Here is a 19,588-nt window from a genome sequence, read left to right as displayed (position 1 = left end):
ATAAAATGTTGTTTCTCCCTGTAAGTTTTAAAATATTTGGCGAAAGAACTGGTCTCAGAAAAGGCGGTCAGTCAGGCAAGTATCGTTCTCGAGCACAAATGAAGAAAAATGCGGTTCCGTCCACGGTTCGTTCTTCATTTATTACCATGAAGCGTTATAATAGTACATTTTTATTGTTTCTCAGCTATGAATAAAACAGTTTGATTCTCAGTATTTACAATTACTCGACAATTTGCAACAAGCCGTTTACTACGTACGCGACAGCAATGTCGCTAGATTTGTAGATTTTTAAAGAAGTTCATTACTCGACCATTATTATTTCGAACATTATCGAATTGTGGTATAAGTTAAATGATTCGAAAATTTCTAATTTTTATACAACATTCTTAAAAATAGAATATTATCTCTCTGTTTATAAAATAAATAAATTAAAAATAAAGATTTAATATAATTTAACTAATTAACGGCATGTCAAAAATCACTGTTTTATAATTTACCGATCTGGATTAGATACTACCGAAAGTTATATCTTTCACTGGCAAAATTTGATATATCTATAGTGTATTTTTATGTATGAGAGAGTAATAAAACAATAAATTATGTATGCAAATCCCTAAACTGTTGATACGGGTGACTCAATGAAAAACAGATATTTGTCAACAAGTTTACAGAAGTATATAGGAAAACAATTTTAAATTGAGTATGACCACCAGGTATAAAGGTTGGATCAGAATAGAATACAATAGTTGTGAGGGTTACTAATCCCTAAATAAGGTTGCCAGTGTCGGAGTGATGGAGTTTAACAGGTACTAATGAATTTGCAAGAAATGTAAGATGTTTATTTTATTGGTTATATACAACCAATAAAAGTTTAATAAGTACCTACCTATTTGCAAAATAAAGTTTAATTCTTTAGATAAAATAAAACGTTTTATTTTATCTATTTGCAAAATAAAGTTTAATTCTTTGCCTATTTGCAAAATAAAGTTTAATTCTTTAGATAAAATAAAACGTTTTATTTTATCTGAAATGAGTGCATTCCACGAAGTAAGGGTTTCAACAATCAAACATTTAATTCTTTAATTCCAGGAATCTACGACAGTAATTGACTAGATAATTACCTTCTAAACTTATTCCACAGAAAATGTGATAGTGGGTTTTTCCATTTTGTATATAGGAAGGTCCAAGTGGCGTATTCAAAATTCTTAACAGTTCACTAAAAGTAGGTACTTTAGTTGCAAGGTGCAGTTTATTGTGTATACTAGTGTTATGGAAAATTTGGAAGTGCCGTGTAAACGCCATAAAATTGGTCCTCTAACAGTTAATGAAAAAACATTAATATTTAATTGTTTTAAATCATTTACAGACAAACGTTTATGTGAAAGTGTTGATGAGACCGTTGAGTTAGTTAGCAGTACACTTGGTGTTGGGAAATCTACGATTTACAGAGTTATTAAAGAAGAGAAATGTGGTAGTTTTCAAATGCCACGTAATGCTCCAGGGAAACCAAAATTTCAAATAGAATATCATTTTAAAGAAGGACTTCGACGGAAAGTGCATGAATTCTTCTTTAGACAAGAATTTCCAACATTGGATAAAGTTCTTGTCTCAGTTCGAGATGATAAGGATTACCCAGAAATGAGTCGAAGTACGTTATGGAAACTTTTAAAAGAAATAGGCTTCCGCTGGAAAAAGAATCCCAGAAAGTCTATTTTATTAGAAAGAAGCGATATTGTCATATGGAGAAGACATTTTCTAAGAACCATAAAGGAAATGAGAAACCAAAAAAGAAAAATATTTTATCTTGATGAAACATGGATCAACGAGGGTCATACGCCAAATAAATTTTGGCAGAATGAAACTGTTACAAGTCAAAGGCACGCTTTTGTAAATAACTTATCTACTGGTTTAAACCCACCATCAGGAAAGGGACGCAGGCTGATAATAGTACACATTGGCAGTTCAGACGGTTTTGTTGAAGGTGGTGTATTAACTTTTGAATCAACTCGTACCGGTGACTACCATGAAAACATGAACGCTGATGTCTTTCAAGAATGGTTCGAACAAATGATAGATCTTCTTCCTAAGAACTGTGTAATAGTAATGGATAATGCAAGTTATCACTCCAGACTTATAGAAGGACTGCCCACAACCAAGTGGTTAAAAAAAGACTTGCAGAATTAGCTGAGTTCAAAAAATATTACGTACCATCCCGGATCTATAAGAAAGGAACTTTATTCGTTGTGTGCCCTTCATAAAGAAAAATTTAAAAAATACGAAATTAATGAAATTGCCAAAAATCGTGGAATGACAGTACTTAGATCCCCACCATATCATTGTGAATTAAACCCGATTGAACTGGTATGGGCACAGATAAAGAGTGAAGTTTCAGAAAAAAATACCACTTTTAAAATTCATGATGTTAAACAGTTGTTTTTGGAGGCCGTAAATAATGTAAAACCTGAAAACTGGGAAAAGGCAGTAAATCACACTATTAAAGAAGAGGAAAAAATGTGGAAGCTGGACAATATTACTGATAAAATGATCGAGCCAGTTATTATAAATCTTGGTTCTGAAAGTTCATCTTCTGAATCTGATTTGGATTTGTAACAAGTAGCTGTAAGTTTTATATTAATATTTTTATTCATCTATTTAACATACCTTAGATTTTTAAAAATTAAAAAAAATGTGAATTTTTTAAAACCCTTTTTAATGTAGGCCAGTCAGTTCTAATATAGTGTGTGATAAAAGAGGTCACTTTTGTTTACATACACATAACACTTTATAACACTGAAATAATTCCTTTATTTTTTACAATTATTCAAAGTAATTTTTCAATTAATCTTGAGCACGCCCATGGAGTGGTCGGAGCTACCAGTTAAAATTATGCTAATTACTCTCTCGTTCATAAAAATAAACTATAGAGGTAAAAATCCCGTCATTTCGGAAGGCATCTAATTTGCATATAACGAGGCATGTCGAAATTGTATAAGAACCGCCTTTGAAGTTGGTGATTGGTTATTGAAATTTTAACTAGATGACAGTGGCGCGCACTGTTTAGTAGATACAGCTAAAACATGTTATACTAAATAAAGGCGATTTTTTAGTTTTCAATAATTTTGAACATATAGCCAACATTTGAAAAATTATCAGTAAGATATTTGATGGGACAAAAACAATTCTGAATATTGATAAGTTTAACAAAATGGATTTTTAAAATAGCAATTAATTGTCAATCGTATTTTCCAAAATATCAAATACCAATACAATACCAAAATATTAAAGAGTGAGGATAATTATATGCTAATGAATGGTCCCAATTACATGTACCTAGAACTTCTACCTGATTTAATTATTTTCTTGGAAGCCTTTTAGTGATATAATAAAGTCATGTAAACATAAATATTCCTGTCTTTGGGAAAGGCCTAATTTCATGGACCTACCCGTTTTAAGGCTGGGTAGGACGAAAGACGATCTTTAAATATATATTAACGATATAATAAAGACTACCGTCAATATTGCTGTCCTTCTAAAATATATGCACATCTAAATTTGTAAATGAAAACTTTAAAGATATAAAATTAACTCCATATACATACTCTTTAAAAATTCATATAACTAATGTGAATATTTCAAAGAAGAACAACAAAATAGGGGCACAGGACCGACAAACATGGAAGGCAATAGTAAACGCGGCAAATACTCACGAAGAGTTGTAACGCCATTGATAATGATGATGATGACGTAAATAATGATTCAAACTGATTGGTATGTTACAGGAATAATTCTTCAAATTTTAAACAGACAACATAAAGAAACAAAAAAGTACATTGAGAAGTAACTCAAAGCGATAGTAGAAAATTTAAAAATAAATAAATAACTGCTTTCTACCAAAACAAGAGCCTATGAACTCTTTCTAAATATATGAAAAATGATGACGATCTATTACTAAATGAACTAGCTAGGGGAATAATGATAATTTGGCAAAATTATTTTACAGTAAATGTGGTTATTATTTTACAAAAAGTTAAGTAGTAATGGAAACACACCACGGAATTGTAGATGATCACATAGTAATAGAACTATCTACAGACCAAGAAGTAGTAAACAAAATAACGAAGTAAACGTAATAATAGCTAAAAATGACGACTGTAACGAAAGTACAGAGAATATGATATTTAGGAAACATCGAAGGAATGAAAAAAGAAATATGTCGAAAATGGTATTCTCGACCCACCCAATACAAAAGAGAAGCGAAGGTAGGCAAAATGGGGTACAAGAGAATAGTATAAAATATTGACAAATAAGTAGCATTGAGAACTAAAAGTAAAAAGTGTTGAAACGTTGAATTTGAATATCAAAAATTAATACTAAATGCAGTGTTACCTGTTGCTTCAGCAGTCTTATTTTTTACCATTAACAGAGTGTCCATTTCACCTTTCATATTTTCAAAATAATTATACACATTAAATATTATTTTACGACCCTGCTCTTTAATAACGCTACGTTTTCGTCTGTCCATTTTCAGCCAGATTGTTTAAAAAGAAAATTATCTAATATTTAACACACACAACTTGTTCTCAACTGCACTGCTGCGCTACTGAGTATTGAAATGATTTACCGCTAAGGCTTAGGTAGAAATTTCAAATTTTGATCTCTGCCCAGTGCGATAATATGCAAATTAGATGCCTTCCGAAATGACGGGACCTATAGATATTATATGAAATAGAAATTACCCACGAATTCTGAGATATTAACTTTTTTTTTCTGTGATGGTAAAAACGATTGACATGTTATCTCAGTTGACAGGTAAGAAAATATCATTTTTTATAAAATTACTTTTTCCCGGAAAAAAATTAAGTACTTTTTTTCCAATACAGGGTATAAGTAAATAACTTAAGTGTGATTCTACAAACAAAAGTAACGACAGTTTGCTATATAAACGTATGTCTGCAGATGCTTCGCTTACGAGATACGGCTTGTTGAAATGTTTGTTACAAACTAACGATTTATTTATTGTTTTGCACACGGTCCGAATATGAAAATGAAATTTAGTTGGTTTTAAGAGGTAGTTATTGCACATTTTTTGGCATACAACTAAGAATTTTATATTCATCATTGGCGCGCATACAGGTAATGGTTTGAATTTTTTTAACAAACAAAATGGTACGACAGAGATATTTTAAATAAAAAATCATTTATGAATTCCTTGTTTAATTCACGACAACAGTTTTTCTTCAATCTTCTTTTTTCATATGAGGCGCCGTTTTTATGAGAAAAGTAAAACATCTTAAAGCGCATCTTTAATTTCTTTAAGACATTATCAAGAACTATCTAATATATTAACTTTAAACCAGAACAATTAAACAGAAAGTAAGCAGTGGTGTAACTAACGCCAATGCAACCAATGCGGTGTATTGGGGCGTAGGCCTTAGGCGGCGCAAAAAACTGATATTCTGGAAAAATTTTAGCAAAAAAATATGTTAAAGCAAAACTCCTTGTAGCTTGCCGAAAATAATTCTTCTTCCTTATGTGCCGTCTTCTACCGAAGGTTGGCGACCATCAAACGATAGGTTTCTCTGTTCCGCATGTATCATTTTCGCAGCTTCTGGTATTTGAAACCATTCTCTCAAGTTTTTCAGCCAGGATTTTTTCTTTCTGCCCAAACCTCTTCTACCTTCAATCTTGCCTTCCACGATAAGCTGTAGCAGACTGTACTTATCATTACGGAACACATGGCCCAGGTATGAACCTCTTCTACCTTCAATCTTGCCTTCCACGATAAGCTGTAGCAGACTGTACTTATCATTACAGAACACATGGCCCAGGTATGACGCTTTCCTCCTTTTAACAGTTGTTAACAATTCCACCTCTTTACCCATTCATCTTAATACCTCTGTGTTAGTCACTCTGTCTGTCCAAGGTATTTTCAGTATGCGTCGATACAGCCACATTTCTAGAGCCGCTAACTTCTTTATAGTTGCTCCTGTTAACGTCCACCCTTCAACTCCGTAAAGTATAGAGAGTACGTAGCATTTCGTGGCGCGCCATCGAAGGTTAACGCTTAGGTGGCGGTTGCTTAAGAGCTTTGTCATTTTGATGAATTTGGATCTTGCTATTTCAATTGGGATCTTAATCTCTACATCTAGGTCCCACTTATCATTTACTGTATATCCCAGATATTTAAATCGGTGTACTCTTTCAATACGATCGGTTTCAATATTCAGGTCGATATGTTGAGTGTTCTTTTTACTGATCACCATAAATGTAGTTTTCTTTCTATTGATCTTCAGTCCAAATTAGTTGCCAGTTGTATTTACTCTACTTAGCATCATCTGTAAATCTTCGATACTATCCGCCAGTATAACAGTATCATCTGCATATCGAAAATTACTTATTGGTACGCCATTAATCTTGATGCCCTCGTTGTACTCTTCCAGTGCCTCTAGAAATATTTGTTCCGTGTACAGGTTGAAAAGCAGTGGCGAAAGAATACAGCCCTGTCTAACCCCTCTCGAAATGGTTACGTTTTCACTCACCATATGTCCATTCTTCATGTGGGCTGTTTGATTCCAATATAGATTTTTTATAATCTGAATATCCTTAGTGTCAAGTCTTGTAAGATGTAATAGTTCTATGAGTTTGTCATGTTTGATAGTATCGAATGCTTTCTCATAGTCGATAAAACAAGCGTAAACATCTTTCTGTTGATCCAGACATTTTTGAATCAAGACTTGTATTGAAAAGAGCGGCTCTCGAGTTCCAAAACCGCATCTAAAACCGAACTGTGTTTTACTTTTGCTGTGTTCTAATTTGTTGCTATCGAAAATAATTGTAAAAAAAATATTCGTGGTATTTTATTCCGTAATAGTCACAACAGAATGTTGGTGACTCTTTTGTTTACTATTATCGTTATCTTATCTCCTCGGCGCGACGGTGCACATCTGTGCTTATCACTTTCTCATCACAACTGCTTTTGTTTATTTATGGTTGTTAGCTACAAAGATATTCAGGTAAAACCTTTCAGCATTATTTTAGTTACTACGACCACGTGTTCCTGTCAGTCCTTGTTGTACGATCGTACGGTTCAGTAGTGTTATTTGTTTCATAAAAATACAAAACAAATTTTGTCGGTGTATTTGTTACACAATTGAAATTAGTTGACCGTTTATTTGTGCGTTTTCGTGGATTTTGTTATAATATACTGAACAAAATGGAGGGAAATAAAAAAAACCTAGTGGTGAAGATTCCGAAAAAGGAAAAAATAAGATGATGAAAAAGTGAAAAATCTACCATTGATTGACATGTTTTTAAAAAACGGGATTTTGCTGATACTTCTGAAAGTCAATCAGGTGACGATTGTGTTGGTGAAAGTGCATGTGAGAGTGGAGGCAAAATATTCACGACAAAAGAGATCGTCGTATTGAATTTTCTTGCCAATAACCATAATTCAGAAGTTCACCAAAACGTGAGTAAGCCTGCTGATTTAAAAATTACATATATCGCTCTTTCTACACCAGCAACTGGCGTAAGTAGTACCTACAGTAGTCTAGTACAAGAAAATAATGATATCATAGGTATATTCTGTAATGATGAAGTAGAGCATACAGACATAGCTCTTTTCTCAGAAGATATTATAAATAAAGATGAATTGAAATCTCGTATCTTGAACTTCGAACCATGTAGACCTCAAGGGCCATTCTCTAAAGACATTCAAACAAATAGATCTTTTTCAAAAGATTATTATTTTTTCGAAACAAAAACTGGTCAAAAAATTTAGCGCTTTTGGCTTTGCTACTCTCCGTCTTTAAATGCAGTGTATTGTAAACCATGTTGGTTGTTTGCTAACAGACTTGATAAAAAATTTAACAATGCATGGACTACGGAAAAAATCAGTAATTGGGGTAATCTGTCAATAAAAATTAAAGACCACGAATTGAGTTACTGTCATATTAATGCATGTATCGCTTATGAAACAAGAAAAAATATCAGAGATATCAAAATGACAAAGAAGAAAAACGGGTTAAAGTAATAAAGAGAATTTGTGATGTTATCATAACAATATCAACCTGTAATCTAGCTTTCAGAGGGCTTCGATCTGAAAGCATAAAAAATGTTCAACTTGAGTCAGGAAATTTGCTGAATATTATTGTTCTCCGTTCTAGATACGACCTTATTTTAAAGAATCAGCTGGAAACCGAAGATAGTAGGGTAAAATACTTCAATTCAAGCCCTTCAATTCAAAACGAACTTATTTATTTGATGTCTCATCAGATTTTGACTGAAATATTGACTGATAATCAACAGTCTCATTTTTTTTTAAATTGATCAGTTATCAATAATTTTAAGATGATATATTTTATACAAACCAGTATAATGGTTGATAAATTTAAAATAATTGAATCCTTTTTAGGCTTTGTGCAAGTACTAGACCAGTCAGCCGAAGGACTAGAGGAGCTTCTAGTTAAATTTATAGAAGAAAAGAAAATAATTTTTAATAAGTGTCGAGATCAGGGATATGATAGCGCTTCTGTCATAAGTGGATTTTACACAGGACTGCAGACCAGGCAAATTTGGTAGAGGCAACTCTTTCGAAAGTTGAGTGCAAATTCAAGGTACAAAACAAAGTGTCAAGGTCTTTTCAAACACATACTGGACTACGTCAGGGAGACAGTCTATCGTGCCTATTGTTTAACATCGCGCTAGAAAGAGGAATAGAGAAATTGGACATAACAACCAGAGGTACGATCATCAATAGAAGACAGTACAGATATCGGCCAACGCAGATGACATTGACATAGTAACACGGACAAAAAGAGACCTGATACAGGCTTTTGAAACATTAGAAAAAGCTGCGAAGACAACGGGACTGCAGGTCAACGTATCCAAAACAAAATACATGAAGGTCACGAACAGCGCACAAATAGCGGCACCACAAGATCTGGTGACAGAAGCACACACATTCGAAGGAGTCTCGGAGTTTATATATCTTGAAATACAACTAAATAAGAGCAACCTAGTAGGCGTAGAAATTAAGAGAAGAACATACCTGGCGAACTGAGCTTACTTTGGACTAAAGCAGCTCTTAACATCACACATAATTAGCAGAAAAACCAAGATACTAATATATGAAACTCTTATTAAACCTGTCCTGACATACGCTTCAGAGACATGGACTATGGTAAAAAGCGACGAAGAACTGTTGGGCCGCTTTGAAAAAAGAATATTTAGGCACATATACGGAGGAGTACAAGAAAGCGGTATATGGCGCAGGCGTTACAATTTTAAGTTGTATTAATGCTATGAAAAATGCAATATCGTCCGGTCTATTAAAATTAATACACTAAGGTGGCTAAAACACCTTAAAAGAATGGGCACTGACAACCCCCAAAGACAGGTATTATATCAAAAGCCAGTAGGAACCAGGAAGAGACGCAGGCCAAGATCTAGATTTAAAACTTAATTCGAAGATGACTTGAGGAATCTAGGTGTCAGAAATTGGAAATCCAGGGCGAAAGATAGGGGGAAATGGAGACTAATTCTTAAACAGGCCAAGACCTACACAGGGTTGTAGAGCCAAAGATGATAATCATGCAGACCAGAATAAAATCAAAGCCTTCTAACGCTAAGTATGTTCATTATGCTAGTCACAATTCAAATTTAGTTTTAAATGACAGTGTGAAATCGATTTCAGAGATTTCATTATTCTCAGATACAATAAACAGCATATACGTATTTTTCTGCCAAAGCCTACCAAGATGGCAATGTTTAAAAAAATTATCCGACTCCTGTGTTATCAAGTTAACGTTAAAAAAACTCTGTCCTACTAGGTGGTCGTCGAGGTACGACGCTTTGCTCTCAATCAGTGTAAGTTTTGTAGCGGTGCTGAAGTGTCTAACAAAAATAATTTTGACTGTAAACAAGAACAATAAAGTTGCAGAAGCAAATGGTCTTATGAAGCACATGTCTTCATTTCATTTTTGATGTTAGTGTTTCAAAGTCGAATTTTAGAAAGAATCCAGATTACATCGAAAACCCTACAGAGATCCTATGTTCTGAATCCCCTTCAGAAGTGTCTAAAGACTAAGCGAACTGCGAGGAGATTTCGACGATGTCCTATATCAAGCCATAAAGTTAGCTGCCAAGTGAAATATTGATTCTTTAATGACTTGTTTTTTCTATTGAAAAGACACGCGACATTATTTTTAATAAAAATAAAACCCACCTCACAACTAGTCTAACATTAAATAATTTACTTTAGAATAGTCAAAAGAAATAAACTTTCTAGGTCTAACTTTTGAGAGAACTTTAAATTGGAATTCGCACATAAATAAACTACAGCTTTCCTGTCAAAAGAGTTTAAATATACTCAAAATATTATCCAACAAAATTTGGGGTGCTGATCATAAAATATTAATTAGGCTTTACAAATCGCTAATAAGAACTAAAACCGACTATGGTTGCATATGTTACGATGCTGTATGTAAAACCACTCTAAAAAACTAAACAGTATTCAATCTACAGCTTTGAGATTAGCACTGGGAGCTTTTAAAACTAGTCCGGTTAGTAGTATGCAAGTTCTAACTGGAAAACCTCCCTTACATATAAGACGACAGCAACTATCCTTGAACTACATTGCAAAGATATCATCCCAGAAACAGCATCCTGTATTTTTCCACATCTGCAACCCTGGACTTCCTCCTAACAATAAGACCAAAAACTCTACACCCCTCATAGAAAGAATAAAGCTCACAACTTTCGATATGAATCATCTCAATGTATTGCTAAATATAAATGCAAACTATCACTCATGGACAAGCCACCCACTAACTATTGACGTAACACTTACCAAGTATCCCAAATCAACTACAAATTCCACAATAATTAAATCTCTATTCATGGAAATTCTAGACCACTATCCTAATTATTTGCAAATCTTTACCGATGCCTCTAAAACTCCAAATGGTCACGCTGCTGCCTACTACTGTAAAGAAAATTCTTATAGCATATCGATACCAACCAACTGCAGTATACTAACAGGTGAGGCTACAGCTATTTTAAAAGCCCTAATCTTCTTCGAAAAGAGTAGAAAGATGAAGTGCATTATCATAACATATTCATTAAATGCATTACTGGCACTGAAAAAAATATATACCAACAACCCTATTATACATAGTATAAAAAACAAACTAGAAAAATTTCGATCATTAGGAAAGGAAGCGGCTTTTATTTGGGTACCTTCACATACAGGTATTTACGGAAATGAAAAAGCAGCCCTACTGGCTAACAAAAGTCGAATGAACCCAAAACATCCTGCAAAATTGAAGACATCCGATCTAAAAAACCTGGTTAAAATCCACTGTATTATTACTTGGCAAAATTATTGGAAAAAAATTAGGTACTAAATTAAATGTAATTTGCCCAAAAATAACTGATGTCCTCGAAACTTGTTTAAACAGAAGAAACCAAGTCATTATTAATCGTTTAAGAATTGGCCATACTGCCTTAACACACAAATATCCAATAACAAAAGAACCACTACCTATCTACTCCAGCTGCTCTAACCCACTGACTGTGAAACACATCCTGCTTGATTGTCCTCAGTTCAAGGAAAAAAGAAGATCCCACGGATTCACAGATGATGTGACAGTTCTCACCAAAAAAATTTCGACAGTGTTAAGCTATTTAAAAGACATCAAGTTATTCAATTTTATTTAATGTAATATTTCATGTATTTGTTATATCCACTAATAACCTTGCGCGATTGATGTGGTTTTGTGTTTAAAAAAAATTCCTTAATGACCTTCAAACGCAAAAGAAAAGTAAACACTTTTTTGGACGAACTTTCTAGTGACTATGAGTTTAGTGATTCTGGGCATTGCTGTAAAGTTAAGGTATTTTTGAGAGCTGTTGATATTCTTATTTCACAGTTAACCGAAAGGTTTAAATCTATGGTATGTATAACTGACACGTTCAGTGTTTTAAACCCAGATAATTTATTACATTTTCTGATGAAGAACTTTCAAAGTCAGCCTCTGAGTTTTGTAAAAAATATAAGTCTGATGTGACTTGTGCTTTGGTCAATGAAGTAATTTGCTTTAGAAGTGTAGTCAAAGACGATATCAAAAGTAATAAAATATGCAAAATCAGCCACTTAGCTGATATTGCATATTTTATCTATTGATTAGGAATAAATTTATTACATCAAGTGTGCCACACGTAAGTACAGCATTAATACTGTTTCTTACATTACCCGTAACTATTGCAAGTAGTAAAAGGTCTTTTTCTAAACTAAAAATAATAAAAAACTACTTATGGAATTCTATGTCCAATACTAGACTGTGTGATCTCAGTTTAATTAGTATTAAACATGAAAGAGCTCGTTCTTTAGATGTAGAAAAGTTGGCAAGACTGTTCCTATAAACAAAGAGCCGTAGAGGCTTTGTCAGGGAATAGGAAGTAACGTACAGTATTGTTCCTATAAGCTGTAGGCAGCTCTTTGACTGTAACAATGCATCATCTAGTAAAATAATCAAATTTTGAGAATCGAAACATGAACAATATATTGTAGCTTGCGATATTATGTATACTGTATAGGACACTGAATAAATAAAAAATGTTAAGTAAAGTAAGTAGTCTATATTTTATCGTCCTAAAAAGTACATTAATTAATTGTAAGTATGTAATGTGATCCTTACTTCAGTTATATTATTAGTATTTGGAAATGTTTAGTAACAATATTACTTTCAATTAATTTTTTGAATAAGAAAAGTAACACTGATTAAATTTTATAATTGGCCCAAAGCTACAAAAAATATTCAAAATTATCTACTTTAGGCGTGGAATAAGATCAAACTCTTTTTTTTATTAATTGTCCTATGTGCGCCAATATTCCTAATTTCTTGTATTTCTATTCTTAAAAAAAGTATTTCTTGTTCTCTCACAACCATTTATAACTCGATTCCTTGAGTCACCGACTTCACGGAAGGGGAATGAGCTAAGAAAACTCCAAAGATAAAAATATAAAGGAATAAATTCGGCGATCGAGCAGGTGAATATTTTGTACCACCCCTACCTATTAGACGATTAAAATATATCTACTGTATCTAAGTAATTACGTATATTAAAGTGTTTTCTCAATTTTAGAGAATTTTCTTTAAAAATAATAGGTAACTTTTTATGTAGTAAACTCAAACAAGATTTGCTTGTTGGTTATTGTGGGAGAAAATATGAACCGAATAAATGATTGTTAATTACTCTAAGCCATATATTTACTAGAATCTGATGCTGAAAATAAGCTTCCAACATTCCATGTAGATATTTCTTAGCCCATAATTGATTTATATGGAATTTCATCGATTTAATGAAGAACCGCCATCAAAAGCTGCACTCTCCACCTTTAAAATTAATTTTGATTTTTGTCGATAGGATACTCTAATCAGAAGATGTTGTAACTGACATTTAAAATCACCGGTCGCTTCAAACATTGTTTCTGAGAGAACGGTTAGTGCTTATAAAAAGTGATAATAAACATTTTTCTTAAAAATTATCAGTTACATTTTTTATTTGAAACATTTTTTCTACAGTGTACAAATTCTCGGTAAATCGATTTTTTTCTATCCGACCCCTCCCCCCAATACAAGTGTTAAATTTTTTGTATTTTTTGGAGGCCAATAATTGATGATTTACCAAAATTTAACTTGTTTGTAATTCTTGTAATTTTTAGAAGTCAAATCTTTGACGACTGTATATATTTATTGATGTGAATAATATTACCTACTAATAAATAGAACCTAATTAAATTAATCAAATTTGGTTTAATTTTAATTTTAATGAAAATACCAATAGAATTGGTTTATTTATAATTTTGTAGATTGTTTTTCTATAATACTGAACATTGATTAGCAATTTTAGATTATAATTCTTCTGAAGCTATTGTTGAATAAATTTTCTTTATGGGGCTAGTAGTGCTGATTCATTTTATTTTTTATATTTGTATGAAGGACAACATAATTACGACACTTTCAACTAAATACATTTACACAATGACTGTTATCAGTACGAAGATCATAATTATAACAAATAACAAGGTTCCTGTCAACGTGAAAGTGAGCCGATGATTTAAGAGCCACTGCAACACGGAAATTTTGAAGTTATTGTCGCCACATTATCGTTAACCTCCGAAACGTTTTTTAGTTGCATAAACATGCGAGAGTTACTGTAAAACTAAAAATCATTCAAAGCTCTTATTTATTTAGCTACCATTCCAACCTTAATTTGTTTTGTTCATATACTTCACTTTGGTAAATTTCAACTTATTTAACACTTGGCATAAAAAAGAGCGTAAGTATTTTTTATAGGTTATTAATTGTGTACTTTAGAAAGGAAATACAACGTTAAATGGGTTTTATTATTTCGTATGGTCAATGGACTCACAAATTTAAAAAAACCGCACAGTGTCACTATGCACTAGGTTATATTTGGGTGAATTCTGTGCAGTTTTGGTACATATACATCTACAAAAAAATAAATTGTTAAAAATTTATTGTAACCTATTATTAAAGTTAAAAATATATTTTTTTACAAAAATATATTCAAAAAATGAAGCAAATGAAATACGAACACACGTGATTTTTCTGTTTTGTCTCATAACTTTGGTTCACTGAAGTATAGGTATAGGCATTGCTTTACGAAAAAAAAAACTATGGTTGTTCTTCTTCAAAATGATTGTAAAAAAGATGGTAAAAGTCTATAAAATTCACATTATTAGAGATACGATTTTTCAAAGTTTGCCACTTTTTTTTAAATTGTTCTATAAGTCTTTACAACGTAGTTTTAGGTATATGCAGTGGTACATTAAAAATATTAAAAAAAGACAAAAAAACTTCCACCCCTACATGGAGAAAATGAAATAGTATACACAGAAACAGACAAAGCGGAAATAATGAAAAACACGCTAGAAAGAATATTTTTGAAGAATCATTATCCTGATGAAGATTTAGACTTCACAGAAGAGGTAGAAAGAAGATATAAGAATTTAAAAAGAAGGAAGGTACAGAAACATAGGTATAACTTACACCTTCCTTGAAGAAATTAGACAAGTGATTAAGTGTGCCGATGCCAAGAAAGCTCCAGGACAACATTACGAACAGAGCTCTGAAAAATGTGCCAGCCAAAGGCAATAGTATAATGATGTAAATATAATCAACAACATCCTAAAACTAAGATACTTTCCTGACAGATGAAAGGAAGCTCACGTAGTAATGATCGAAAAACCAGACAAAAATGACACGTTTCCACAAAACTATTAACCAATAGTCTTATAACCAGCTATAAGCAAAATCATACAGCTGGGCATACTGACTAGACCGAAAAAAGAATCACAAACAATCGGAACAATATCGCATAGTTTGAATTTACAGAATATGTCACGAAAGAGTTCGATGAAAAAAAATATACAGCAGCAGCCTATCCAGATGTTAATAAAGCTTTCGATAGAGTATGGCACGAAAGCCTGCTGTATAACATAAGCCAGTATGTTTATAGCTGAGCAATGACCTGTCTTCTTTCGTCATACCTAGCGGACAAAAGGTTCAGAGTTTGGATAGAGCCAATCCTGTCCGAAGTCAGGACTATGGAAGTTGGTGTGCCACCAGGATTGGTGCTGCCGCCATAACTCTAAACCATATATACGACAGACATACCATCTGGACCCAGTTCGATGCTAAGCCTGTACGCAGATGATACAGCGATAGCTACTAGCAGTAGTAACCCAGATCTAGCTATGAGACACCTACAAAGAGCACGGTGTGTGCAGAGGAAAGTCAACCCTGACAAAACACAGGCCGTCATGTACCGAAAAAAAAAAAGGTAGACCAAATGAAGTACTATCCATATTCGACATCCCAATCGAATGGTCAAACCAAGCGAAATATATAGGCATAACGTTGGATAAAAAGCTGACCTTCACAGAGCACGTAAAACAAATGGTCAACAAAGCTAAGGCACTCACGAGTCAACTCTCATTACTAATAGGTTGAAAGAGTAAACTGAGATTTAAAACAAAGATTAAGATGGCAAACTGCATAATTTTGCCAACACTAACTTGACTCTAAATATTTCTAAGTATGGCCTATGAAGATACGTATTTGGGAATTCACAATAAAAGCGAATCCTGATAACAATGGACGAAAGAGCACACGAGATATACAACAGCCTTAGAAACCACTCCAGCAGATTATTAAGAGAGTTGAAAGACTATAACGAAAACGTAAGGACGATACATAGACGGCATAGGCAGCAGGTAGCAGGATATAGAGATAACCCAGAAGATTAAAAAAATTGAGATAGTCTATGTTTTATTTTACTAATCAGTTTTACTGTAAAAGATAAATACCAAAAACTAAATACACGGGATGAGTGATGGCCGTATAAGCCTAAGAGTGTACGTCCCACTGATTGCTACTTTCTCTCTAATATTATTTCATCTTAACCTTTACTTACGATCCTCTGTTACAGCAGTTATGCCAACGATACAATTACACCAAGTGAATTCTGAGGCACAAACATAAAGACGTCCCTGAAGCTATTGCCCTTAAGGCAAAACAGCCCCTCAGGTAGGTCAAACTACCTACAGTCGCGAAACCTAAGCATCGAGGTCACATGCGACAAGCACCAACTCGGTGACCAGACCTTTTGGGCACTCAGCCGGCAGGGAGAATTTACCAATTCCGCGGCTGAGTGACCGAGCACACAAAAATCCGGACATCTGTCCAGAACACACTTTTGGGACACAAGTCCAAAATCCCGCACAAAGGAAAACAGAGGATGGCCCATTACTCAGGGCATCCCAAGTAACGCTCAGTACAAAAGCCTCCTCATTCGTTTGATGAGTACGGTACCAGAAAGGTACCGATCCATTAAGGAGTATGACCGGTTTGATCTTCAAACATGTGGGTCCCACTGATCCATTGAAACACACATGTCACTCGGAGCTGGGGTTTTTACAAATTGTGTGTGAGTGTGTGTGTGTAGAAATTTAATTTTGAACAATTTTTCTGTAGATGTATATGTACGAAAACTTCATAGCATTTATCCAAATGCATCTCATTGCATATGAGCAAATTCACCCCTTTCTCAAAAACACAACCCTTTAAGTGTGTGACTGAACATGTGTCAAGAGCAAATGAAAATGACCCACCCAGCTAAACCCTATTAGTGGTACCAGTAGAAAATTAGAGTTGAGATAGATTAAGACTGCAGCAGCCAGCGATCTAGTAACGGCAGGCGATGAACAAAAACGTCTAGCGAAATAGACTGAAAAAGCTCGAGGCTCAACTAGGACTAAAATGAAAAAGAAAAATTACTTTTGTGTCTACAAATTACTGTCAACAAAATCCTATTCATTATGAAATATATTCATTTGAAAATTCATATCTGTTGTTTTTCTCACAAACGTTTTCTAATCAAACTAGAACTTTTAGAAACTTTATTTGTTTTTAATAGAAAATTCCTAATTCTTCTACATGTAAAAACGTTTACAGTAATGCAAGAAAAAAGTAGTTTTAAATCAAATTATCAATATTCTTCCTAAAAGAGCATATTTTGGTACTTATAACTGATCCAATTAATATTACCTATTTTAAAACATAGCTAACTTAATATTATCACATAAGTACCACCACTGTCCGAGTATATACATATAAACATCATACCTTATCCGACATTCCCGTTAGATCAGGTTCTGTCTCCTCGCTCGAATCTACTGCTTCATCCGGCTTCTTCTTGGACTGTATTCTGTTATTTCCTAGATGACTACCGCTCAGTGACAACTTCACTGCACCAGCTACCTTACTATCCGACGACGAACCGCCGTCATCCTTCATGAGGACTTCTTCGTACAGCAAGTCCTCGTCGTCGACGTTCTGGTCAGGAGGGTCTGAAAGTCTAATAGAAAATAGGATATTTACTCATATGAAGTTGATTTATTTGTGATATATTCTATAAACTGAATTTTCGCATTTTTTATTATTTTCTAGGAAATCCACCACATAAATTATAAAATAAACGAATAAAACAATTATTTCTATTTTAAAATTTTTCCCATACTTTGATCTTAATATTTATATTCATTTCAATTTTAAAAAGGTAGAGTCTAAAAAACTCTTTTCGTATCAACAAATTTTTTTTACATAAATATTTACAAGATACTTGAAAAAAATATAAACAAAATAAATTTATTAGGATTAGATTATTGGAATTTTCAAAAACAAATATGTCAGTTACTGACAAACTACCAAAATGTATGTTTTCATGAATAATTTCCATATTTTTTTATATAATTTTAGATACTGCATTTTAAAAGTAATGAGTCGCTGCGGTATACAAGAAATATTTCTAGTCTGCGTTAAAAATTTCATGGATACCTGAAGGTTTGTAATATACATATACATGTACATTCATATATATATATATATATATATATATATATATATATATATATATATATATATATATATATATATATATATATATGTATATATATATATATATATATATTTATATATATATATATATATATATATATATATATATATATATATATTATATATATATATATATATATATATATATATATATATATATATATATATATTTTTAAATATATATATATATATATATATATATATATATATATATATATATATATATATATATATATGTTCGGATAAATTTCCGCGGTCAGGTAAATGAAAATTCGAAAGCTGAAGAAGCTATTTCTCATCTTCCTTCAGACTAAGTCAAATATCAGTCTTTCAGAAAGACGCCCCCTCAAAGAACTTTAGAACAACCCTGACATTGTCATCTTTTCGGCCGACAAAGGTAATGTCACCGTCATTCTCAACTCTTTTAATTATTACGACAAAATCCATCATAAATAAGTATACTCTACCTTCAGACATCAAAAAATCTCTTATACCCAGGGAAAAATCATCCCGAATTCCAAAGATACACAGCCTTCCAAAAATCCATGATCACAATGTTCCCCTAAGAGCCATCGTCAGTGCATACAACTTCCCCACTTAGAAATTGGCAAAACATCTCGCTTTATCCTTACAACCATTAGCCGAAAACGCTTCGTCCTTTATCAAAATTCTTTTCATTTAATTAATTTTGATGAAAAACATTTTTATTTCACCCTCAGATATACTAGTTAGTTTTGACATTGTTTTTTTATTCACCAACATTCCTACCGATGAAACCATTTCCATCTTGGACTCTTAACATCAAATCCCCCAAGACACATTATATCTTATAAAACACTGCATGCCGAATACATATTTTCATTCCAAAATCTTTTCTATCGTTAAATCAAAGGTGCCCCAATGAGATCCCCTCTCTCCCCCATAATAGCTGATATCTACATGGAACATTTCGAAACATTTCCTCATCAAATCTCAAACCCACCTGCTGGTTACGGTACGTTGATGACGCCTTTGTCATTTGGCCCCATGGTTAAGACACATTAGATCTCTTTCTCTCCCACCTAAATGGAATACATCCCTGTATTAAATTCAGAATGGAAGTT

General features: G+C 33.0%; 1 protein-coding gene across 1 annotated transcript in view; it reads right to left on the bottom strand.

Moving 5' to 3' along the window:
• Positions 1 to 19,588, bottom strand: part of m (zona pellucida domain-containing protein miniature) — a 360,187-nt gene that overhangs the window by 54,596 nt on the left and 286,003 nt on the right. The window contains exon 6 of the mRNA XM_072540065.1: positions 17,715 to 17,946. Within this exon, the coding sequence (XP_072396166.1) occupies positions 17,715 to 17,946 (232 nt within the window). The remainder of the gene's footprint in view (positions 1 to 17,714; positions 17,947 to 19,588) is intronic.

Source organism: Diabrotica undecimpunctata, chromosome 1, assembly GCF_040954645.1.
Source record: "Diabrotica undecimpunctata isolate CICGRU chromosome 1, icDiaUnde3, whole genome shotgun sequence".
NCBI lineage: Eukaryota > Metazoa > Arthropoda > Insecta > Coleoptera > Chrysomelidae > Diabrotica > Diabrotica undecimpunctata.
The sequence above is the reverse complement of the archived record's forward strand: the minus strand, read 5'-3'. Positions and strand labels throughout refer to the sequence as shown.